The 25111-nt window shown below is 44.6% G+C and overlaps 1 protein-coding gene across 1 annotated transcript in view; it reads left to right on the top strand.

Annotated features, from left to right (window-relative positions):
* The window catches only part of FAM92A (family with sequence similarity 92 member A), a 242114-nt gene that overhangs the window by 67465 nt on the left and 149538 nt on the right, over positions 1 to 25111 (top strand). The window contains exon 4 of the mRNA XM_030216481.1: positions 23489 to 23590. Coding sequence (XP_030072341.1) covers positions 23489 to 23590 — 102 coding nt within the window. The remainder of the gene's footprint in view (positions 1 to 23488; positions 23591 to 25111) is intronic.

The raw sequence follows: 25111 nt of genomic DNA on the forward strand, positions 1-25111 counted from the left end.
CCCATTTTTAAGGCCCTGGCGGAGGGAAGGAGGTTGTCACTCAGAATTGTACGGTACATGGCCACATCCATTCTCCCATTGATGCGGTGAAGTAGTCCTGTGCCCTTAGCAGAGAAACACCCCCAAAACATAACATTTCCACCTCCATGCTTGACAGTGGGGACGGTGTTCTTTGGGTCATAGGCAGCATTTCTCTTCCTCCAAACACGGCGAGTTGAGTTCATGCCAAAGAGCTCAATTTTTGTCTCATCTGACCACAGCACCTTCTCCCAATCACTCTCGGCATCATCCAGGTGTTCACTGGCAAACTTCAGACGGGCCGTCACATGTGCCTTCCGGAGCAGGGGGACCTTGCGGGCACTGCAGGATTGCAATCCGTTATGTCGTAATGTGTTACCAATGGTTTTCGTGGTGACAGTGGTCCCAGCTGCCTTGAGATCATTGACAAGTTCCCCCCTTGTAGTTGTAGGCTGATTTCTAACCTTCCTCATGATCAAGGATACCCCACGAGGTGAGATTTTGCGTGGAGCCCCAGATCTTTGTCGATTGACAGTCATTTTGTACTTCTTCCATTTTCTTACTATGGCACCAACAGTTGTCTCCTTCTCGCCCAGCGTCTTACTGATGGTTTTGTAGCCCATTCCAGCCTTGTGCAGGTGTATGATCTTGTCCCTGACATCCTTAGACAGCTCCTTGCTCTTGGCCATTTTGTAGAGGTTAGAGTCTGACTGATTCACTGAGTCTGTGGACAGGTGTCTTTCATACAGGTGACCATTGCCGACAGCTGTCTGTCATGCAGGTAACGAGTTGATTTGGAGCATCTACCTGGTCTGTAGGGGCCAGATCTCTTACTGGTTGGTGGGGGATCAAATACTTATTTCCCTCTGCAGAATGCAAATAAATTCATATACTTTCCACAATGTGATTTTCCGGATTTAATTTGTGATGTGCTATCTCTCACTGTTACCAATAACCTACCCTTCAATTATGGGCTGCTCATGTCTTTGTCAGTGGGCAAACTTACAAAATCAGCAAGGGATCAAATACTTATTTCCACCACTGTATGTTTAGTTTTATAGTGATGCCGGGGGGAGCGGAGAGCCACGTGTTTGTGTTTTGTATCTCACTTTTCTTTTTAAACATGCCGGCTCGGATTTTTATGGTGCAGGGGGCAGCGGGGAGATGATAGCTCAGGCCTTAACGACAGGTCTGAGCTCACGTAAATTTTTGGCGGTAAATGATTTGTTGCAATCGTCGGTATGGTTAGTGCATTCCGAATTGTCCACATTTCAATGGCAGTTTCTCGTTTGCATTCTGTTTTCATTAGTTGCTTCGTAGGAAAAAGGCCTTTAATGCATGCAACGGTTAGGAATTTCCTTCGTTAAAGGGTCGTTAGAGGGTCGTTAAGGTTTAGTGCATCTAGCCTTCAGTCTGTAGCGAATGGCATGACTGCTGTCAGCACCTGGGCCCTGACCAATAAACTGAAATTGAATGCACAAAAAACCAAGGTCCTGTGGTTCCGAAATCAGGGAGTTGAGGTCCCTTCATCAATATCCTTGACCAGTGGTCAAATCTTCACCTTTCAAATCTGAAACAAGTATTTTTGCTTCCCTTATTAACCAGCTATGGGGAAAACACTATTCAAAATGAGATCATTCTTTGACCAAAAAGCCTTCGCACTACTAATCCAAATGTTAGTTCTACCACACTTGGATTACTGTAACGTTCTATTTCTTGCTATTAAGTGTCAATATCAAAAAACTGCAAATCATACAGAACACAGCTGCTAGACTAATATACAGATTGAATAGATATACTAGTGTTTCAACTTATGTAAACAAACTGCACTGGCTTTCCATAGCAGAAAGACTCAGATTCAAAGCTGTTTGTTTAGTTTTTCAAATCCTACAGGTCTTCACCTTTGAACTGTTGACTAAGATCGCTTTGCTATGTCTGGTCCACTCTGACTGAAACAACAACTGATGCTAGTATCATCATTCCAAAAGACAATTAGAAATCAGAAGATTTTCAGCTCTCTAGTCCTCGTTCTTGGAGTCAAAATATGAAATACTTTTACCTATTCCCATCAGAACAGAAATCAGCTACCTCAACTTCAGGAAGAGGTTAAAAACCTTTCTCTTCCCAAAGACTGCTTCATATCAATCCATCATGACTTCTACCTCATAGTAATTATCCTTTCCTCAATGTTTTTAGTCTTGTGCATGAATCTAATGGTCTCTAATGTTTCTCAGACCTCACACTAACACTATTTGCTTTTGTCTCACCTAAAATGTAAACCACACTGAACCATGGATAGGCAATATTAGTAGTATACAAGAATTGATTTGAATTGAATCTTTAAGTATCATGAAATTCAGTATTGACCATGGAAGTGTGACTGAAAAATGCTGATAAATTTCCCATCATATTGGGTGCCCTAGGCCGGATTAAAATTGTCACTATCATTCAAACAGTGGAGAACATCATACTAAAACAAACCAGGTCACAAGATTTCTTATGGCATATGCCAGTTGTTCCCAAACCTGGTCCTGGAGGTACCCTAGCTACTGTAGTTAGGTTTTCAGGATACCCACAATGAATATTCATGAGAGGAATTTGCATGCAGTAGAGGCAGTGCATTCAAATCTCTCATGAATATTCATTGTGAGTATCCTGAAAACCTGACTGGCTGGGGTGCCTCCAGGACTAGGTTTGGGAACCACTGGCATATGCCATTCCTGTGTTCAGTCATCTGTATCAGCTTTGGTTTAGCTTGGTTTCAGTGTTTGGATAGCCTGGCTTATATTCCCATCTTTTTTATTTTCAGCCATCTGTATCTCCATTGAATTTGTTGGCTCAAAGTGTTCAGTATGTGACTAACTCCCCAACTGAACTCTATGAAAACGTTTAATTAAATTACCAATAATTATTGTACAAGTGGTCAAAAATCTTCCGTGCTAAACATATAGGCACACCTGATGCCCACAATCAACAACTATATCATATTTGATGTTTTGGCAATTATATCGCGCCTGTTTCCAGGGTTAATTTGAACTTCCAAACACAAGAGGACCACTACTTTTTTACTAAATTTCGATAGATGGGTTAGAAGTTGAAAAGTGGTCCTCTGTGTCTGGACATTCAGTGTAACTCCGGATGCAGGCACAATATAATATCCAAAACTCAAAATATGATACCTGAGGCCACAATCAATAAAATGTCTACTTGTTCAGCGCTGAATATTTTTGATTCAGGTAACTGACCACTTTTACAGTACCTTTAATTAAATTATCAGTAATTTTCATAGAATTCAACTGGACTGTTAATGCACATATTGAACACTTTGATCCAACAAATTTGATAAGAGTTACAGATGATTGAATGCAGGAATGGCATATGCCAGTGGTTCCCAAACCTGGTCCTGGAGGCACCCCAGCCAGTCAGGTTTTCAGAATTTTGTGGCCTGGTTTGAGGAGAAGACTAATATGAACGTAGTGGCACTGTCAGAATTATCAGCTGTGCTGCAGAATTTTGAACAGATTGAAAGGGAGAAAGATAGCTTAGTGGGAGACCTGTGAGGATCAAGTTGAAGTAGTTTTAAGCATGAGGTAAGATTATGGATAAGGGTTTTGGTAGTGTGCTCAAAAAGGAAGGGACGAATTTTGGTGACATCATAGAGAAAGAAATGACATGTTTTGCAGTCTGTTGGATATGTGCAGAGAAAGAGAGGAGTCAAAGATTACCTGAAAGTTACGCGCTCGATGAGACGAGGAGGATGAGAATGTTATCCACAGATAGAGAGAATAGGGGAAGAGGAGAAGATTTAGGGGGAAAGATAAGAAGCTCAATGTTTAGTTTCAGATATCCTGTGAGACATCCAGACAGCAATGTCAGACAGGCAGGCTGAGACTTGGGGACTGAATTCTTGTTGAAATTTCTGGTGCGAGAGGTAGAGTCATCAGCATAAAGGTGATATGAAAACCATGGGAGGAGATCAGAGCACCAAGGGAGTAAGTATAGATGGAGAAAAGAAGAGGTCCCATGACACAGCCCTGAGGTACACCAACTGATAGTGGGATAGATGAAAGAGGATTCACCTGAGCATACACTAAAAGTGTGATGGAAGAGAAGACGAAAACCAAGAAAGAACAGTATGTAGAAGTCTTCACTTTTGATGAAGGAGCAGGAGTTGGAAGTAAAGAAGCGTGATAAGAAGGATGAAGTTAAGAAAATATGCAGGTTGCAAAATCTGTTCATAATTGGCTGTTAGGTTTTATTATTTATACTGCTATTTTGGGTGAGATTAAGCTAGCCCTTTATCCTTAATTTTTTTTTATTGTAGAATTAGAATTATATATTCATGTCCATAGAAATAAAAAAAGTAATAGTCAATATTAAGAAAGAGCAGCTGTACATAAAAAGAAAATCTAAGGTAAATCAGAGTTTAGAAAAACTAAATCCACCACAAAGTTTTGCCCTATCAAAAAAAATTTTTTTTAATTAGCCCCAAATCACCTCTCTATAGAAATTTTCTTATCAATCAAAATCTTTCAAGCTGATTCAGATCAAATAGACATAACAATTAGCATTTACAGGGAAACTGCCAAAAGAATGTACCTCCAATTGCAGTTACCCTGTCTTTTTATTTATTTTAAATTTAAAAAAATTCATTTTGGCACATCTTGAGTTGCCCTTTCCATGTCTGGAAATATGCAAACTGGTTGGCTACAAAACTGAGCATCCTTCATATGGAGATAAGTATTAATGCTAATATATATTATCTTATAGTAAACAAAAAAACTTGAACAGTTCTATGTAAATTACAATCTCTTAAGAAGCCAGAATCTTTTTCATGTTCAGCTGAAAGAAGTAACCAAAAGGGTAGGCCTGAGAGAAATAACCTTTTGAGAGGTTTTCAAAAAGGCAGTCAGTTCTAAAGAATCATTGGTTACCACTTCAACTGAGTCAATTTGTGGTACAGAAATGTATCCACAATCAGAAAAATTCGTGTATCTTATCAAATTTGTAATATCTTTTTCAGATATCTACCTAGTAAAATATCAGGAGATAAGAGGCAAAAGTAAGAAAATTCAATATATGAATAGTTTTAGTATGTAATCGGTTCTCATGGCATTCTTAACTGCCTGTGCAAAACCAGGCTGTCCTTAATAAAAGATGTTGAAACAGTCTGCAAATTAGACCCTACAAGGTGGGTCTGAGACAATCTGGAATTCATAGCAGCAATTGTAGTATCCAAATCAGCAAATTTGTCTGTCTGCTTGGAAAAAAGAACATAATTGTGTAACTGTAGTTCTCCAAAGACAAGCAGGCTGATATTCTCACAAGTGGGTGACGCCACGTCGGCCCCGGAGGATTTTAAAGCAAAATCTCTTTACGGCGTTCCGTCGCGCGAGCGATCGTACTGCGCATGTGCGCACACCTATTCCTGCTCGCCGAGCGGACACGCCCCTCAGTTTTTCTTTTTCCGCGTCTGAGGAGACACGGAGTTCGTTAGGGCTTCGTGTTTTCTTCAGGTCTTCGGAGTAAATCTCTTTTTTATTTTTTCATTTTTTATGGCAGGCTCATTGTGGCTTATATATACAGGTATTTTTTGTACCTGAGGCAAGAAAAAATTTAAGTAATTGCCAGAGTCACAAGGGGCTGTGCCTCAACGAAGCATATAAGCTTCTCTTTTTCTTTTTTCTTGAAAGTGCTGGCATATTGTTATCTGTGGGCTAGCCAGCAAATAAAACAAGCCCACATTTTTTGAAGGACTGGATTCCTGTCATCTGAAGTATTGGACCTGGAAGGTCATTTTCCTTGGTGGCTGTTCCTTCAACTCGAAAGGTCGGTGAGCTTCAGACTCTAGTAGCTCAAGCTCCTTACCTTACTTCTCATCTTAACAGAGTAGTTCTTCGCATGCAGCCAAGGTTCTTACTGGCGCTGGTATCAGAGTACCATCTGATACAGTCAATTGTCTTGCCAACATGCTTTCTCCCTCATCTTACAAGCCCTGGCGAAAGCAAGCTGCGCACTTTTTGCGTGGAGCAGATGAGCTCCCTCGCAAGGTCCGCCCAGTTGTTTATTTCTTTTAATGCCAGTTGCTGTCGGAAACCGCATCATTTCTTCTTAACTGGCAGATTGCATCTCCTTCATTTTTGTCCAAGCTGGACTGACTCTAGAGGGCCATGTCACGGCTCACAAAATTAGAGCCATGGCTGAATCGGTGACTAATCTAAAATCAGTCACTATTGAAGGGATCTGCAAAGCTGCGGCGTGGTCATCAGTCCACACATTCACATCTCACTTCTGCCTTCAGCAGAATAGCCGACGCGTCAGTCGGTTTTGGGCAGTCGGGGCTGCAGAACTTCTTTGGGGTTTAGAATCCAACTCCAACCCTCCTAAGCCCATGTTTGTTCTGTTCCAGGCTACACTCATTTAGATGTTTCTTCTTTCAGGTCAATTTTTATTCTGGCCTCGCCGTTGCGAGACTCTATTGACCACTGTTTGTTGTGTAAGCCTGAAAGCTTGGGATACCCCACTTGTGAGAATATCAGCCTGCTTGTCTTTGGAGAAAGAGTAGTTACTTACCTGTAACAGGTGTTCTCCGAAGACAGCAGGCTGCATATTCTCACAAACCCTCCCACCTTCCCCTTTTGGAGTTGTCTCCTCCATCTTTTGGATATAACTGAGGGGCGTGTCCGCTCGGCGAGCGGGAATAGGTGTGCGCACATGCGCAGTACGATCGCTCGCGCGACGGAACGTCGTAAAGAGATTTTGAGATTTTGCTTTAAAATCCTCCGGGGCCGACGTGGCGTCACCCACTTGTGAGAATATGCAGCCTGCTGTCTTCGGAGAACACCTGTTACAGGTAAGTAACTACTCTATTTAATCCACTCTTCAGTCCTAACTACAGCCTTCTAAATGTCTCTCAAATTAATACCTTGTAAAATTTCACCATCTAAATTGGCTAAGTTAGGAAACACCACAGTTGTCAGAATAGGGACAGCCTGAGGTGATACAGAAGGGGATTCAATTGAAGCTGTAGATATTACTCTCTGGGAGGTAACGCCAATTTGGTAGGATCTTCCTAAGGTACTCTAATTACTTTGTGATAATGGTTAAGCGTAAGGGGGAAATCAAAGGCACCAATACTCCAAAGACCAGAGGCCCTATGGATAGACACTTGTTGTCCAAAGTGAGCCCCTTGGACAGGCTTCGAAGGAGCCAGGCTTGCCCCTTAGGCCACACACCGCAGTCCTTGCGCTGCTTTATAGAGATTGTCCACCAGGTGGCTGATAATGTCAGACGCTGCCGCCTGTCACACCCAAGTGCTCCAAGACACTGCTCCAATGAGGATCCTGGCAAGATAGGGCACAGCTGCTCCCAGGCCCAACTAGTCCCTGTTCTGCTTTTGTAGAGATCTTTCGATGGTAGCTGGTGTCAGACACCACTGTCTGTCAAGCCCAAGTGCTCCAACACACTTCTCCAACAGGATCCCAGCAAGGTAGGGCACAGCTCTCTATCCTTGATTTTTGAAATATTCTGATGGGATTCTCAGAACTTATAGGACTTATTGTAGTTGGTCATAGCTAAATTATGATGTACATTTTTGGAAAACTTTGGGTAAAGAAAAAAAATCTGAGGGTTGGGATTATCATTATGTGGATATTTGGCTTTCAGAGATGACGTCGAGTTAGTTGCCCTTGGTTTTTTCAAGTTGTCTGACAGCAGTCTGCCCTTCAATCAGAGGGTTTACCCAGAAATAGTGGTTGGACTGGGTTCTCGGGGGGAAGTTTGGTCCATGCAGGATCAGGGATTTCAGGGCAGTTTTGGGGTCAACTGAATGAAGGTTGGAGCTCCTGTTTTCATTTTAATTCAGAGCAGTGTCAGTGACAATTAGGCAAGTTTAGACATCAATGTGCCATTTGTGGGGAAAGTCATCTGGCCATCCAATGTAATAGTAAAGGGAACTGTCTCTGCCAGAAGCACAGGATCAAGACCAGTGACCTCTGAAGGTGTTTTACAAGGCTCATCACCAATAAACTTTCAGATGTTAGAGGATTAGTTAGTGTGTAACCCTAGAAAGTCAACTGTACAATTATTGTTGGGGGGTTTCAAGGATGATTTTGTTATTCCTTTTACTGTACTGTATTTCTTGTAGATCGCAACATACCTGGGAAGCGGCTATCGGTATCAGGCTTACAAAAAGCACTAGGGGAGCTATGCAGGGGTAGAGACACAGGACGAATCTTAAGAAAATGGGCTCAAGATCTTAGGCACCCGAACCTGCAACTGGACTTCCTGAAGTTATCGGCTAGAATACCCACATTGTCGGGAAACGCATCCTTGAGAGAATGTCAATACAGGATTTTATATAGGGCATACATGTCAAAATACCAAGTGTCCAGGTTTGGGGGTGTGGTGGATCCTCTGTGTTCCAAGTGTGGGCAGAGAGAGGGCACACTGTTTCACTCCCTTTGGGAATGCCACAAGTCCCAGACCTTTTGGAGACAAATTGTGGGGTTCTTAGAGTCTGTTTTGAAGGGTAGGATTCCGTTATCCCCACTGGGCCTCCTTTTGGACAGATACAAAATATTTGTGCTGCAAAACAGGGGGGCTCGGCAGTTCATAAGGAAAGCGAGTTTAGTGGGTAAGAAATTAATTTTAAAGGCCTGGGTACAAACAGATCCACCGGACTTCTGGCACTGGAGGAATAGTCTACACGAGCTGCTGATGATGGAGAGGAGAGGGGTGGGATCCTCCCCTAAGAGAAAGAAGGCATTCTTGGAGATTTGGGAACCTTATATACAGTCCTTGGCACCCAAAGCACGTAGTTTTATCCTAAACCGTCTTTGAAGGTCCCACAAAGTTAGACTTTTTTTTTTTTTTAAGGGGAGGGTGAGGAAGGGAAAGATGAGCAATTCAAGGTTTTGACAGTTAAGACAAAGTGGTTTTTGAACAAATACTTAACCAATATACTGTTACTATTAGGTCATGTTATCGTTGGAGTAAAGTGTTGACGGGCATTCAGAAATACAAGCATGTCACATTAAGAACAGCGCTCTCAGGATTGGGGGAAGGGGCTATTAGAGCACAGGCTCTGGGGCTTTTCCCAGGAGGGGGGCGTATAAGGCTCTTGCATTCAATTTTGGTTAGAGGTTTTTTGCATAGGCACTTAAGAAAGGGGAGGGGGAGAATATGTAAAGTATGAGGTTTGTCGACATCTATTTTGCTTGTTATGTGTGCATTGTTAATGGTTTATTATAAAGCAGAGTGTCACTAGAATGTCGTCATTACTAGACTGTTCACATCTCAAAGTCTGGGAAATAGAGGGTGGGTAGGAGGGAGGGGGTAAGATATGTAGGAGCAGAAATTGAAAACTGTTGATACGTTCATTGATTGTAATGCTGAAATATTTTCTTTCTTTGAGAGTGTGTTATGTCACATCAGCTATGCGAATGCAATGATGTTAGTTCTCAGAGTGTCATCAATAAAAATGTTAAAACCTAAAAAGAGACTGAGACACACCAGGAATTAGTCAGTTAAAATACTATAAAATTCCCAAATATACCTCCCCTTCAAAGTTTATCCATTGCATATTTTTCAAAAAGATTGATTGATTTTCGGCACTTGATATACCACAAATTGTCCATATGTTAAAGCCTTACGAAACATCGTATAGCAAGGGATAGAATGAATTTGAGCTGGAATAGAATTTCACCATTTTATTGTCCTTTTATTGGTGCATAGGTCCCATAATGCTTCTTCAGTAAGAATGAATACAGACATAGTGGCTGATATAGAAGCAAAACAAGATATATAGTACCTCCTGTTGGACACTATACAAAGGGATGGCCAATTAGATATAATGGTAGCATTCTGTTTTTAGGCCATGTCCCCTTTAATTAAGCAAATCTGAGTTGTACAACTCCTGAATAATACTGACATGCAATGAAACAGGCTAATTATTATAAGAATAAAAGCTGATTTATTTACAAGCGAGTAAAACAACCAAAAGTGAAAACAAGAATAACTAGTATCTTAAGAATTATGCGCAAATGCGAGATAGCTCAGAAAGAAGTAATAAACAAAACTCTTAGCAGAAGATTAGTCAGAATACTGCACGCACTCCCTAGTTTATGCCCTGAAATCAGTCCTCCTGCTGTTACCCTTTTAGCAGCAACAGAGCTGGCATAGAACTTGGATGTAAATGAGGGTAGCAGACGATGGCAGTTAGTTCTTTTTGTTCCATGCTAAAGAGATGATCAGAGGAGGAGGTAGGTGATGGTTATATAGCTCAGGATGTGAAGATGAAGTCAGATACTATTTGGGTCTCTGGGATGCCTCTATATACAGTTCTGACTGAGGCTCTGACCCTGAAGGTAAGGTAAACAAACAGGCCTGACTCCAGATGTTATGACTTGAAGAACCACAAGGTGTCTCTTATGACATTCTGGAGGGTTTTCTCTGAACCCAGGTTCTGAAAATGCTGAGTCAGCTCGTTCAGGAGTCATTCCAAAACAATAAGTACATGTATAACTGCCTACCTATTACATCAGTCAAGTGGGCCAGGGGACTTTCCTAGTGGCATTGCAGACCTTGGCAAATACTAACAAAGTTCATTCTGAATTTAAGGCATCCTCTGCATTATAGATTGCAAGAGCTATAATAACAAGCTCTGTCAAGATATAGGCAGGTGCCTAGATCCCCACATTGAAAAGTTGTATAAAGAATTGGAGCTAAGAAGGATTGTGGGACCATATACTAGCCCCCTTTTCAAAAAGTGTGTTCTCTCCATTAGGTATTATACCAAAATAACCAGGTAAATATTATCTTATACATAATTTATCGTTTCCTTTGGGATTGTTTGTTAATCTTTTATTGATCCTGATGAGTGTTCAGTATGTTATGCTTCTTTTGATCAAGCAGTTTTCTTATGCTCATGTGGGCAGGGAGCTTTAATGGCTAAAGCTGATATTGAAGCAGCATTTAGATTATTGCCAGTGCACCCAGATTCCTTTTATTTATTTGGTTTTAAGATCCAGGCTATGTTTTCCTTTGATAAATGTATACCTATGAGATGTTCAGTAGCTTTTTCTTATTTTTAGGCTTTTTCTTCATTCAGACATTGAGTTTTAGAGCAAGTTTCTGGAGATTCTCATATTATACACTAGTAAAAAAGGCCCGTTTCTGCCACAAATGAAATGGGCGCTAGCAAGTTTTTTGTCAGAGCGCCGCCACTCCCTCTCGCCCTGGATCCCCTCCCCCCCCCCCTCTCTCTGGTCCCATGCACCCACTGTCGGTCTCTGTGGCCTCGCAGTGCAAGCAGGATGTGTGCTGCAGCCCATGCTCCCCTTCACTGTTGCGCTGAAGCTGCTGCTCTGTACCTGCAGAGCCTGAGCTGTAATATTTCCCAGTTGACTCCTAAGTGGCTAGATTTAGAACCTGGTAAATATAACAGAAACCTTCATGAAAACTTTTAAACAAAAATTATTTCTCTCATTACTCAAATTATATATATAATTACTTTTTGTGCAGAATCCAGTAAAATGTATAGATATTTATTTGTTGTGCTCAGTTTTTTGGTGTATTGCTGTGGACTGAAAATCCAAGCTTAGCAGGGACACCACCCTTACATCATAGCACATCCTACCTCCATCCTAATAATGCTGTTCAATAGATGGGCAAAGTCCAAGAAAAATATTAAGAATTGATGTTCAAAAAAATGAATAACAGCTACTTAGCTTAAGTAGAGATGTACAGAGTCAAAGATCTTCTTCCTGCCAAGTTCTTGTCCACTGCAATACTTTTTTTCAAAAGAATCTTTGCGTGCAAAGATTAAGAACAAAGAGATCACAGTTCAGCAATTCTAGTTCCCTACATGGGCCATGTTTCGCCAAACTAATGGCGTCTTCAGGGGAACTGATCTGAAATACAGGTTAGAGATTTTATAAAACCTAGCACTTCATCTCATGTCTAAAAGTAAGTGTAGAATAACCATACAAAGCTTAAAATATAAGATATACTCCTCTGTAGCAAAAAATCCAAAATATAACTCACTGTTCAGCAGAACCAGGGAGGAGCCCCACCCTGTCCGGTTCACAAACCTACTCCCGAACGCCCACACATGCGCAGAATATATGTCAGGCATCAGCTGTTTCCAAACGGCGGGAAAAGATTAAATGAGAGCTTGCCATTCTATTTCTCTATTCAGGCCACTAGGGGCCACTGTTCGCCATCGAAAAATAAATTCTTGCTCTTTCTGAAGTAACAAACGAGAGACATCTCCACCTAAAGGTAAAACAATCTGAAAAAGCACAACAAACATTGGTCTATGTTGACCACTCTTGGATTCGATCAAACACCTACATTTGCCTATATGCGTGATCACAATCTAGGTGAGATATTGGCATCTGTAAATCCAGGACTGTGGACTGCTGCTGCATCTGAGATAAAAGGTCATAAAAGCTGTGGCAGATGTGTCTACTGCCAGCATGCCTGGCAAACTATGAGAGTCACTAATCCCTGGACGAATAAACCATTTTTCCTGAATAAGTCTACAGATTGTAATTCGTCACAAGTGGTTTATGGTATAGTGTGCCCATGTACTAAATGGTACATAGGGCATACCATGAGACGGATTAAACAGAGGATTGGGGAACATCTGAGTAATCTAAGAAACAGCAAACATGAAGCTCCACTTGTGGATCACTGGTTACAGGCACATCATGACATCAAAGACTTAAAATTTGTTGTGCTTTTTCAGATTGTTTTACCTTTAGGTGGAGATGTCTCTCGTTTGTTACTTCAGAAAGAGCAAGAATTTATTTTTCGATGGCGAACAGTGGCCCCTAGTGGCCTGAATAGAGAAATAGAATGGCAAGCTCTCATTTAATCTTTTCCCGCCGTTTGGAAACAGCTGATGCCTGACATATATTCTGCGCATGTGTGGGCGTTCGGGAGTAGGTTTGTGAACCGGACAGGGTGGGGCTCCTCCCTGGTTCTGCTGAACAGTGAGTTATATTTTGGATTTTTTGCTACAGAGGAGTATATCTTATATTTTAAGCTTTCTATGGTTATTCTACACTTACTTTTAGACATGAGATGAAGTGCTAGGTTTTATAAAATCTCTAACCTGTATTTCAGATCAGTTCCCCTGAAGACGCCATTAGTTTGGCGAAACATGGCCCATGTAGGGAACTAGAATTGCTGAACTGTGATCTCTTTGTTCTTAATCTTTGCACGGAAGGATTCTTTTGAAAAAAAGTATTGCAGTGGACAAGAACTTGGCAGGAAGAAGATCTTTGACTCTGTACATCTCTACTTAAGCTAAGTAGCTGTTATTCATTTTTTTGAACATCAATTCTTAATATTTTTCTTGGACTTTGCCCATCTATTGAACAGCATTATTAGGATGGAGGTAGGATGTGCTATGATGTAAGGGTGGTGTCCCTGCTAAGCTTGGATTTTCAGTCCACAGCAATACACCAAAAAACTGAGCACAACAAATAAATATCTATATATTTTACTGGATTCTGCACAAAAAGTAATTATATATATATAATTTGAGTAATGAGAGAAATAATTTTTGTTTAAAAGTTTTCATGAAGGTTTCTGTTATATTTACCAATTTTGTAATTTGAAACCGTTTCTTATAGAATACCCAGAATTACGTTTAGATTTAGAACCTGTCAGCTGTTCCGGACTGCAAAGGAAGTTTCACTCTTTCCTGCTCCTATCTGAAGAGGGACATGTGCTGCAGCCTCTCCCCTTCATTAGTGCTGGCTGTTGTTAAAAAAAAGTGAAGGGGAGCAGGGACGGACGCAGCTTCAGGCTGCCTTAACCTTTGCTTTGGCTTTTGTTTCAGCTGTTCCGCAAACAGGAAATGAGGGCGGGGCCAGAGCAATAGCTGAAACAAAAAGCAAAGGTTAAGGCAGCCTGAAGCTGCGTCAGTCCGTCCCTGCTCCCCTTCACTCTTTTTAACAGCCAGCACTAATGAAGGGGAGGGGCTGCAGCACCAGGAAAGAGTGAAACTTCCGTTTCTCCCAGTCTTTGCAGTCGGGAGCAGTGCCTTAAGAGGTGGAGGACAAAATTTTTTTTTTTTTTTTTTTTTAACTTGACAGCTTTTTAGCTTATTTGAAAGCGTCCCACTTCTAATATAATAATTTGCTCCTTGAACGTCAGGAGCTGGTTACGAACGTAGGTAGCCTCATTGGAATGTTGGAGGAGCAAATTATTATATTATATATACATTACCTAGTTTTTTTTTTTTTTTTTTTTTTGCGGGACCTGTGAAGAGTAGGGTTTGTGAACATTTGATTGACTCCTTTGAAAAGGTAGCTAAAGATTTGTGTATTCCTTTGGCAAAGGAGAAATTGGAGGATCCTTGTACAGTTTTGACCTTTTAGTGGTAGAATTGGATTCTAATAGAATGCAGCGTAGACTGCTTGTGGATAAAGTAAAAAATTACAAGTTGCTATTGATGAAGCTTTATTATAAAAGAAATTCCCCTTGAGACAGATTTAATCTTTGGGTTATTTTAATTTCATATGAAAGCTCTTTTTGGGGGGGAGGAGGGGAGGAGGAGTTGGTCTAGGTTACAGACAGAGCAGCAAAACAAGATTGGGCTTGGTTGTGGGAGCAAAGGGCCCTGCATAAAATACTATGTACAGCACTACATGCTAACATGGCACTGTTCAGCACTTCCAACCTGAACTTTAAAATATAAACTTTAGCTAACTTCATCTTTCACTGCTGAAACCTGTTGCTAAGGCCTATGAATATGTGTGTAGTCGGCAAAAAGCCTTACAAAACAAAAACCTCATCAAGGATTGCCAGCCAGCTAGTCAAGGATTCCTGAACTGACATAATGGCTGGAGAAGCAGAGTGCAACAACATATTGTTGCTACGATTACACACTTCAGCCAGAATGGTTCTGTGCTAGTATGAATGTGATGCAATGCTCTGGTTCTCTAAAACAGTATTGTAAACTTCCTGGCCTATTATTCTAGACTTAATGGCACCTTTGCACTTGTTTACGTGAAACACTGACCTCATGCTTAAAGTGCCCTTCACTGTGGTGCCAGTGGAACAATATTGTGGCCCTAGAGCCACAGCATTGGAGACAAACAAGTTGTTACCCACAAATGTGGGAAGCGTCCAAAGGGATAGATCTGTTTCAGTCACATCCAAGTTGCAAAAAGGTGCTCTGATTGAGCAGCAGACCACTAGACAGATGAATCCCCCAGTGGTTGCTGTCCCCGTTCTACCTCCCTAAAAAGTGAAACTGAAAGGGGATACCAGGCCCTTTGACAGTTTCAAGTAATATGGACATACCCAACAGAGCAGCAAGCAGATCCTAGGCGTTGCCTAGCGGTCAGTGCAATGGACTGTATACAAGGGGACCTAGGTTCAAATTCCACGTTATTTATCTTTGGGTTTAGAAATGTGAGCCCTCCTACAACAACAAAGTATGTACTGTACCTATATATGTATGAGAACCTGCAGGCCTGAAGACCATTGTAGTGGTGTACAGTTTCGTTTTTATTAGGATTTGATATTATCAGTTAGGGATAGGAGTGTCCATGAAGGAGTGTATGGTATTAGAGATGCAAGATAGAAAGGAGTATCATTGTGTAGAGCTTTACACGTCAAAATTAAAATTTTAAATTTAATTTGATACTCAATAGGGAACCAATGAAGACATTGCAGTAATGGAGATGCATGGCCATAGCGTTTAGATTTACAAATTATATGCGCTGTGCTGTTCTGCAAAGTGTGAAGTCGCTTTAGTGATACCTGCATATACAGAGTTACAATAATCATAGCGTGAGTTTATATAAACATAGAAGAGTGTTGAGGGATGCAGCATCTGCCGGGTTTGAAATTCACCTGAGATGCTGTAGAAAATAAAAACCTGTCTTCATTACCTGGGAAACTTGAGGAGTGAAAGACTATTCAGAGTCCAAAATGGCTCCTAGATATTTAAAGGAATTAACTGGTGGAATTGGTCTATCAAAAAGTTTAGGAACTACTTTTAGAATCGGAGATGAACCAGTGATCCAACTATAAATGGTCTTGTCAGGGTTTAAGAAAAGACAGTGCTGAACCGACCAGTTAGCAACTTCCAGCAAACACTCCTGTAAGGGAGAAAGGTCAACGGCTTGTGGATCAGTTTTCTTCTGTTCTGGAGGGCTCACGATTCAGTATAAAGGAGTTAAGGTGGGATTTGTACCTGGATGTTAAGTCTACAGACTACTAGGCTCAGGGGCATAGCCAGACAACAGATTTTGGGTGGGCCTAGGCAAGAATTGGGTGGGCACCAGTGTTCTCCTCCCCCCCCCCCCCCCCCCCCCCCCCCCAAAAAAAAAAAAAAATTCTCAGCTGGTGGGAAAACAGTTCTTTCCACCTTGGCAGCAAGCATGCAGTGAAAACTGAGCATGCGCAGGTGCCGATGTTGTGGAGAGTAGCATTTTCTTTATTCTCCGAGGACAAGCAGGCTGCTTGTTCTCACTGATGGGTGATGTCCACGGCAGCCCCTCCAATCGGAATCTTCACTAGCAAAGTCCTTTGCTAGTCCACGCGCGCCCGCGCGGCCGTCTTTCCGCCCGAAACCGGCTCGAGCCGGCCAGTCTTCTTTCGTCCGCACTCGGTACGGCTGTGTTTTTTGCCGTGTCGAGCCCCGGAGAGTCGACCTCGCGCGTCCGTTGTTCAAATCGACGTGTTTTTTCTTCGAAAAGATTTAAATTCGTTCGGAAAGTGCTCCGCAAACCCCCTTGGGTTTCGTTTGCCCCTTCCCGTACTTCCAGTCTTTGCCCCGGTAAGTTTTCTTTCGTCGTCGGGGTAGGCCTCTTTTCGGCCTCGGTCGAGATTTTTCTCCCTCAAAGTTTTGGTGCTCAAATTCGTCATTTCGGATTTTGATTTCGCCTGCGTGATTTTTCCGCCCATGACATCGAAGCCTTCCAGCGGCTTCAAGAAGTGCACCCAGTGCGCCCGGGTAATCTCGCTCACTGATAGGCACTCTTCGTGTCTTCAGTGTCTGAGGGCCGAGCACCGTCCTCAGAATTGTAGCCTGTGTTCCCTGTTACAAAGGCGGACTCAGGTAGCGAGATTGGCCCAGTGGAACGTTTTGTTCTCGGGCTCTTCGTCGGCATCGGCACCGGGGTCATCGAGTGCATCGACGTCGTCAGCGTCCAGACCTTCATCCTCGGCCACCAGTGCATCGAGTGCATCGAGGCATCGGCCCTCTGCATCGGCGCCGAGACATCGGATAGCTGCATCGGCGTCGGTGGTACCGGGACCTCGTCTGCTGATGTCGTCGGACGGTGGTGCATCGTCAGGAGTGCAGGTGAGGGCTGTCCATTCCCCTGCTGGTGGCGGTGAGCCTTCGGGTGGGTCTCCCCCTACCCTGAGGGCTCCTGCGGTACAGCCCCCCCGGGATCGACCTGCTTCGACCTCGGCCCCGAGGAAGCGACGGATGGATTCTACGTCCTCCTCGTCGGTGCCGGGGAGCTCCGGTGACATGCTTCGGAAGAAGTCGAAGAAGCATCGACACCGGTCTCCTCCCCGCGTCGGCACCGAGAGCTCTGGGTCGCCGAGGGAGTCGGCACCCAGCAGGCATCGGCACCGAGAGGACCGCTCACCCTCTGTTCAGGAGGTGTCGATGCGCTCCACTCTGGACAGCCCGGAACAGCCTCCACGCCCGGAACAGGTTCTGACGTCGACGCCTGCATCGGCCTCCATGCCTTTCTCTGCAGCCGCTCTGAACGAGAGCCTCCGGGCCGTTCTTCCAGAGATTCTGGGAGAGCTGTTGCGCCCTACCCCTCCGGTACCGGCGGTGCTTGCGCCTCCGGTACCGTCGAGCGTGGCGCCGGCTGGCCCATCGCCCGGGGTGAGGTCCCCAACGTCGGTACCGAGTGCGGTGCCGACTGTGGCCACCTCCCAGGAGGGCTCCCCGACTACGTCGGCGAGGTTGCAGACACAGGTCCGTGAACTTGTGTCTGACACCGAGGGTGAGGCCTCGTGGGAAGAGGAAGAAGACCCCAGATATTTCTCTGACGAGGAGTCTGAGGGTCTTCCTTCCGATCCCACTCCCTCTCCTGAGAGACAGCTTTCTCCTCCCGAGAGTCTGTCTTTTGCTTCCTTTGTCCGGGAGATGTCTACGGCCATCCCCTTCCCGGTGGTTGTGGAGGACGAGCCCAGGGCTGAAATGTTTGAGTTCCTGGACTATCCTTCTCCACCTAAGGAAGCGTCCACTGTTCCCTTGCACCATGTCCTGAAAAAGACATTGCTTGCGAACTGGACCAAGCCACTAAGTAATCCCCACATCCCCAAGAAGATCGAGTCCCAGTACCGGATCCATGGGGACCCAGAGCTGATGCGCACTCAGTTGCCTCACGACTCTGGAGTTGTGGATCTGGCCCTAAAGAAGGCTAAGAGTTCTAGGGAGCATGCTTCGGCGCCCCCGGGCAAAGACTCTAGAACCTTAGACTCCTTTGGGAGGAAGGCCTACCATTCCTCTATGCTCGTGGCCAAAATCCAGTCTTACCAGCTCTACACGAGCATACACATGCGGAACAATGTGCGGCAGTTGGCGGGCTTGGTTGATGCTCTCCCCCCTGAGCAAGCCAAGCCTTTTCAGGAGGTGGTCAGGCAGCTGAAGGCGTGCAGAAAATTCCTGGCCAGAGGGGTGTATGACACCTTTGATGTTGCGTCCAGGGCCGCTGCTCAAGGTGTGGTGATGCGCAGGCTCTCATGGCTGCGTGCCTCCGACCTGGAGAATAGACTCCAGGAGCGGATTGCGGACTCGCCTTGCCGTGCGGACAATATTTTTGGAGAGAAGGTCGAGCAGGTGGTAGAGCATCTCCACCAGCGGGACACCGCATTCGACAAGTTCTCCCGCCGGCAGCCTTCAGCATCTACCTCTACAGGTAGATTTTTTTGGGGAAGGAGGACTGTTCCCTACTCTTCTGGCAAGCGTAGGTACAATCCTCCTTCTCGACAGCCTGCGGCCCAGGCTAAGCCCCAGCGCGCTCGCTCTCGTCAGCAGCGTGCGCCTCAGCAAGGCCCCGCGGCTCCCCAGCAAAAGCAAGGGGCGAGCTTTTGACTGGCTCCAGCAGAGCATAGCCGACATCCAAGTGTCCGTGCCGGGCGACCTGCCGGTCGGGGGGAGGTTGAAAGCTTTTCACCAAAGGTGGCCTCTCATAACCTCCGATCAGAGGGTTCTGCAAATAGTCCGGCAAGGATACACCCTCAATTTGGCCTCAAAACCTCCAAATTGTCCACCGGGAGCTCAGTCTTACAGCTTCCAGCACAAGCAGGTACTTGCAGAGGAACTCTCCGCCCTTCTCAGCGCCAATGCGGTCGAGCCCGTGCCATCCGGGCAAGAAGGGCTGGGATTCTATTCCAGGTACTTCCTTGTGGAAAAGAAAACAGGGGGGATGCGTCCCATCCTAGACCTAAGGGCCCTGAACAAATATCTGGTCAAAGAAAAGTTCAGGATGCTTTTCCTGGGCACCCTACTTCCCATGATTCAGGAAAACGATTGGCTGTGCTCTCTGGACTTGAAGGATGCCTACACACACATCCCGATACTGCCAGCTCACAGACAGTATCTACGATTTCAGCTGGGCACACGTCACTTCCAGTACTGTGTGCTACCCTTTGGGCTCGCCTCTGCGCCCAGGGTGTTCACAATGTGCCTGGCTGTAGTAGCAGCGGCACTTCGCAGGCTGGGGGTGCACGTGTTCCCATATCTCGACGATTGGCTGGTGAAGAACACGTCCGAGGCAGGAGCCCTGCAGTCCATGCAGATGACTATTCGCCTCCTGGAGCTACTGGGGTTTGTGATAAATTACCCAAAGTCCCATCTTCTCCCATCACAGAGACTCGAATTCATAGGAGCTCTGCTGGATTCTCGGACGGCTCGCGCCTATCTCCCAGAGGCGAGAGCCAACAACTTGTTGTCCCTCGTCTCGCGGGTGCGAGCGTCCCAGCAGATCACAGCTCGGCAGATGTTGAGATTGCTGGGCCACATGGCCTCCACAGTTCTTGTGACTCCCATGGCCCGCCTTCACATGAGATCTGCTCAATGGACCCTAGCTTCCCAGTGGTTTCAGGCTGCTGGGGAACTAGAAGACGTGATCCACCTGTCCACGAGTTTTCTCGAATCCCTGTATTGGTGGACGATTTGGTCCAATTTGACTCTGGGACGTCCTTTCCAAATTCCTCAGCCACAAAAAGTGCTGACCACGGATGCGTCTCTCCTGGGATGGGGAGCTCATGTCGATGGGCTTCACACCCAAGGAAGCTGGTCCCTCCAGGAACGCGGTCTACAGATCAATCTCCTGGAGTTGCGAGCGATCTGGAACGCTCTGAAGGCTTTCAGAGATCAGCTGTCCCACCAAATTATCCAAATTCAGACAGACAACCAGGTTGCCATGTACTATGTCAACAAGCAGGGGGGCACCGGATCTCGCCCCCTGTGTCAGGAAGCCGTCAGCATGTGGCTCTGGGCTCGCCGTCTCGGCATGGTGCTCCAAGCCACATATCTGGCAGGCGTAAACAACAGTCTGGCCGACAGACTGAGCAGGATTATGCAACCTCACGAGTGGTCGCTCAACTCCAGAGTGGTGCGCCAGATCTTCCAAGCGTGGGGCACCCCCTTGGTGGATCTCTTCGCATCTCGAGCGAACCACAAAGTCCCTCAGTTCTGTTCCAGGCTTCAGGCCCCCGGCAGACTGGCATCGGATGCCTTCCTCCTGGATTGGGGGGAGGGCTTGCTGTATGCTTATCCTCCCATTCCTCTGGTGGGGAAGACTTTGTTGAAACTCAAGCAAGACCGAGGCACCATGATTCTGATTGCTCCTTTTTGGCCGCGTCAGATCTGGTTCCCTCTTCTTCTGGAGTTATCCTCCGAAGAACCGTGGAGATTGGAGTGTTTTCCGACCCTCATCACGCAGGACGAAGGGGCTCTTCTGCATCCCAGCCTCCGGTCCCTGGCTCTCGCGGCCTGGATGTTGAGAGCGTAGACTTTGCCTCTTTGGGTCTGTCAGAGGGTGTCTCCCGCGTCTTGCTTGCTTCCAGGAAAGATTCCACTAAGAGGAGTTACTTCTTTCTGTGGAGGAGGTTTGCCGTCTGGTGTGACAGCAAGGCCCTAGCTCCTCGCTCTTGTCCTACACAGACCCTGCTTGAATACCTTCTACACTTGTCTGAGTCTGGTCTCAAGACCAACTCTGTAAGAGTTCACCTTAGCGCAATCAGTGCATACCATTACCATGTGGAAGGTAAGCCGATCTCAGGACAGCCTTTAGTTGTTCGCTTCATGAGAGGTTTGCTTTTGTCAAAGCCCCCTGTCAAGCCTCCTACAGTGTCATGGGATCTCAATGTCGTTCTCACCCAGCTGATGAAACCTCCTTTTGAGCCACTGAATTCCTGCCATCTGAAGTACTTGACCTGGAAGGTCATTTTCTTGGTAGCAGTTACTTCAGCTCGTAGAGTCAGTGAGCTTCAGGCCCTGGTAGCCCAGGCCCCTTACACCAAATTTCATCATAACAGAGTAGTCCTCCGCACTCACCCTAAGTTCTTGCCAAAGGTCGTGTCGGAGTTCCATCTGAACCAGTCAATTGTCTTGCCAACATTCTTTCCCCGTCCTCATTCCTGCCCTGCTGAACGTCAGCTGCACACATTGGACTGCAAGAGAGCATTGGCCTTCTACCTGGAGCGGACACAGCCCCACAGACAGTCCGCCCAATTGTTTGTTTCTTTTGATCCCAATAGGAGGGGAGTGGCTGTAGGGAAACGCACCATATCCAATTGGCTAGCAGATTGCATTTCCTTCACTTACGCCCAGGCGGGGCTGGCTCTTGAGGGTCATGTCACGGCTCATAATGTTAGAGCCATGGCTGCGTCGGTAGCCCACTTGAAGTCAGCCTCCATTGAAGAAATTTGCAAAGCTGCGACGTGGTCATCTGTCCACACATTCACATCTCATTACTCCCTGCAGCAGGATACCCGACGCGACAGTCGGTTCGGGCAGTCAGTTCTTCAGAACCTGTTTGGGCTTTAGGATCCAACTCCACCCCCCGAGGGCCCTGTTTGTTCTGTTCCAGGCTGCACTCTCAGTTAGTTGGTAAATTTTTTAGGTCAATCTCAGTTATGTCCTCGCCGTTGCGAGGCCCAATTGACCATGGTTGTTGTTTTGAGTGAGCCTGGGGGCTAGGGATACCCCATCAGTGAGAACAAGCAGCCTGCTTGTCCTCGGAGAAAGCGAATGCTACATACCTGTAGAAGGTATTCTCCGAGGACAGCAGGCTGATTGTTCTCACAAACCCGCCCGCCTCCCCTTTGGAGTTGTCTTCCCTTGTATTGTCTTGCTACATACTGGACTGGCCGGCTCGAGCCGGTTTCGGGCGGGAAGACGGCCGCGCATGCGCGGTGCGCGGGCGCGCGAGGACTAGCAAAGGACTTTGCTAGTGAAGATTCCGATTGGAGGGGCTGCCGTGGACGTCACCCATCAGTGAGAACAATCAGCCTGCTGTCCTCGGAGAATACCTTCTACAGGTATGTAGCATTCGCTCTATCGGGGAAATCTTCAGCTGGCGGAGCTTGGGATTCCCACCAGTTACCACTAAACATGTGCTACTGTTGGGTGGGCCTGAGCCATAAATCCAAGCCCACCTGTGGCTACGTCACTGACTAGGCTGTCCCTCTGCTCTGTAGGGACATCTGTGTGACCATTTTTATACAAATGTTGGCAGTCATTCTTGCCCCTGGTTTTTCACCATTCTTAATTTGGACATTTCATTTTGGAAAATGGCTGGTTTACATTTTCAGTGCAAGGACCATCTTCTTACATATTTTCGAACAGGAAATACCACTGTTTTCCCTGTTTGAAAATAGTTAAGATGGCCAGTTTTTGTTTTTTGTTGGAAGTTTTTTTGGGGAGTTGGGGGGGCACTTAAACATCATTTCGAAAATGCCCTTCTTGGTTTCATCTTACTACTCTTTAGAAACTAACTGAACTTTAGGAACCATTCCACATGTCCCCTCCTATTCAGATACTGTTGGAAAGAATTCCATGAACCATGCTTTCCCTGCTTTAATTTAACTTAAGTGAAAATCTATTTACTGTTCATATCGGTTGAATGTTAGGTCTTTCAAAGTTAAAGATATGGGGACAGCTTATTATAAGTTAAAACAAATATTTCTTGCTGATATATGGCATTTCATATTTAAAAAGGAAAAAAAAGCACGTTTTATGTTACATTTTTACAAAAGACTTTATTTCATATTGTCTGCATTTGCCACAGTTGTTCAACCAAATACCCAACCTTTGTTTTTAATGGTGTTTGCTAAAAGAAATAACAAGTTTTAGAAGCAATTAAAAGTTTCCTATAAATAATCAGCAGCATTATTATTCTTTGTAATAATACTAGTTTTTGTAACATGGTTAGAAATGAGAAATTTAATGTGTTTGTTTTTTCAGGAGGATCTCAAAGTGACATTATCAGCAAGGAATCGGGAGGCTAAGCAGATGTCTCAGCTAGAAAAGACACGCCAGCGGAATCCATCTGATCGACAAGTTATAGTATCCTTAATTTCTTGTTCTAGCAAAATAATCCTGCATGGTAAATGAGGAAGCCCATTCAATTCCTATGGGCTTCCTCTCATTTGCTGCATGGAAATCGCTAGTGCAGTTTTGTAAAAGAAGCCCTTAGTCACTTGGAATAGTAGTATGACTTTGACAAGGTTAAATGTATGTTTCCTTAATTTTGATCTTATTTTTATTTTAATAAAGTAAATGGGAGATATTGGGAATTCTTAAGTGTCACACCAATAGATTTGCTTTTAGTATGTTGATAAGAATGTGACAGATGAAACAGAGTATGTTATTTTCAGTATTCATAGCAGACTTACATGGTGTTATAAAATGTACTTCATAAAAGTAAAGTGAAAATATAATTGTACTATCAAGTAAGTAGATAACTTTTGTCAGATTTTGATTACTTAAAATCAGAGATGACTGAATGGTTCAAGGAAATTGTTGCAGGGTTGAAGAGCCTTTCACAAGGTCATCTGAAGAAAGGCTCAATAATATCTTTTTTTAGCTAATTCTTATGTTGATCTAATAAGACATCAAAATTTAAGAATAAATACAGCTCTCTATTGCTTCTTAAACTCTGTATGTCTAAGCTACCTGCTGAAATTAAGTTTGCAGTATCAAAAAATTATTATTGCCATCTAGAAATTATTTGATTGCTTTTGAAAATTTTGTTGGTACTCCACGTCCTGTTCTCATTGGTCAGGTGTCTGTATCTCTGTCACATTTTGAGGGGCATTGTCAATAATGACATCTAAGTCTGTCCATAAAAAATACTTCCAAGGGAAAAACACACAAAATCAAGTCATTGAGATGTAGGAGGAGATAACATTCTTAGTATAATGGCCACACAGACATCCCAGCAGAGCAATGGGGCACTGTAGGGGGCCAGTGCAGTGGATTTCACTTAAAAGCTCCCAGGTACACATCTCATCGTTACCACCTTATATTGTATGGTGAGCCCTTCAAAACCCATGAAAAACCTACTGTACCCAACTGTACACCACTGCAATAGCCCTTATGACTGCAGGTGTCACCTATGAGGGTACAGTAGGTTCTTGGTGGATGTTGGGGGCTGACTCTTCCCCACCACAAGTGTATCAGAGTGGATTAAGGCCTGAGCCCCTTTCTCTACAGTGCACTGCACCAACCACTAGACTACTCCAACGATATGCTTGCTGTTCTAATAGTACTACTAGTATGTACTGTTTTTGTCACATCTTTGGGAGTGTGAGGGGGTCATTGACCAACTGAAGAGTAGCAAATCTCCAGGACTGGATGGTATTCATCCCAGGGTACTGATAACTAAAAAATGAGCTGGCAGAGCTACTGTTAGTGATTTGTAATTTATCCTTAAAATCGAGCATGGTACTGGAAGATTAGAGGGTGGCCAATGTAACACCAATATTTTAAAAAGGTTCCAGAGGAGATCCGGAAAATTATAGACCGGTGAGTCTGACGTCGGTGCTGGCCAAAATGGTAGAGACTATTATCAACAACAAAATTACA

This window comes from Microcaecilia unicolor, chromosome 1, assembly GCF_901765095.1.
Source record: "Microcaecilia unicolor chromosome 1, aMicUni1.1, whole genome shotgun sequence".
NCBI classification, from domain to species: Eukaryota; Metazoa; Chordata; class Amphibia; order Gymnophiona; family Siphonopidae; genus Microcaecilia; species Microcaecilia unicolor.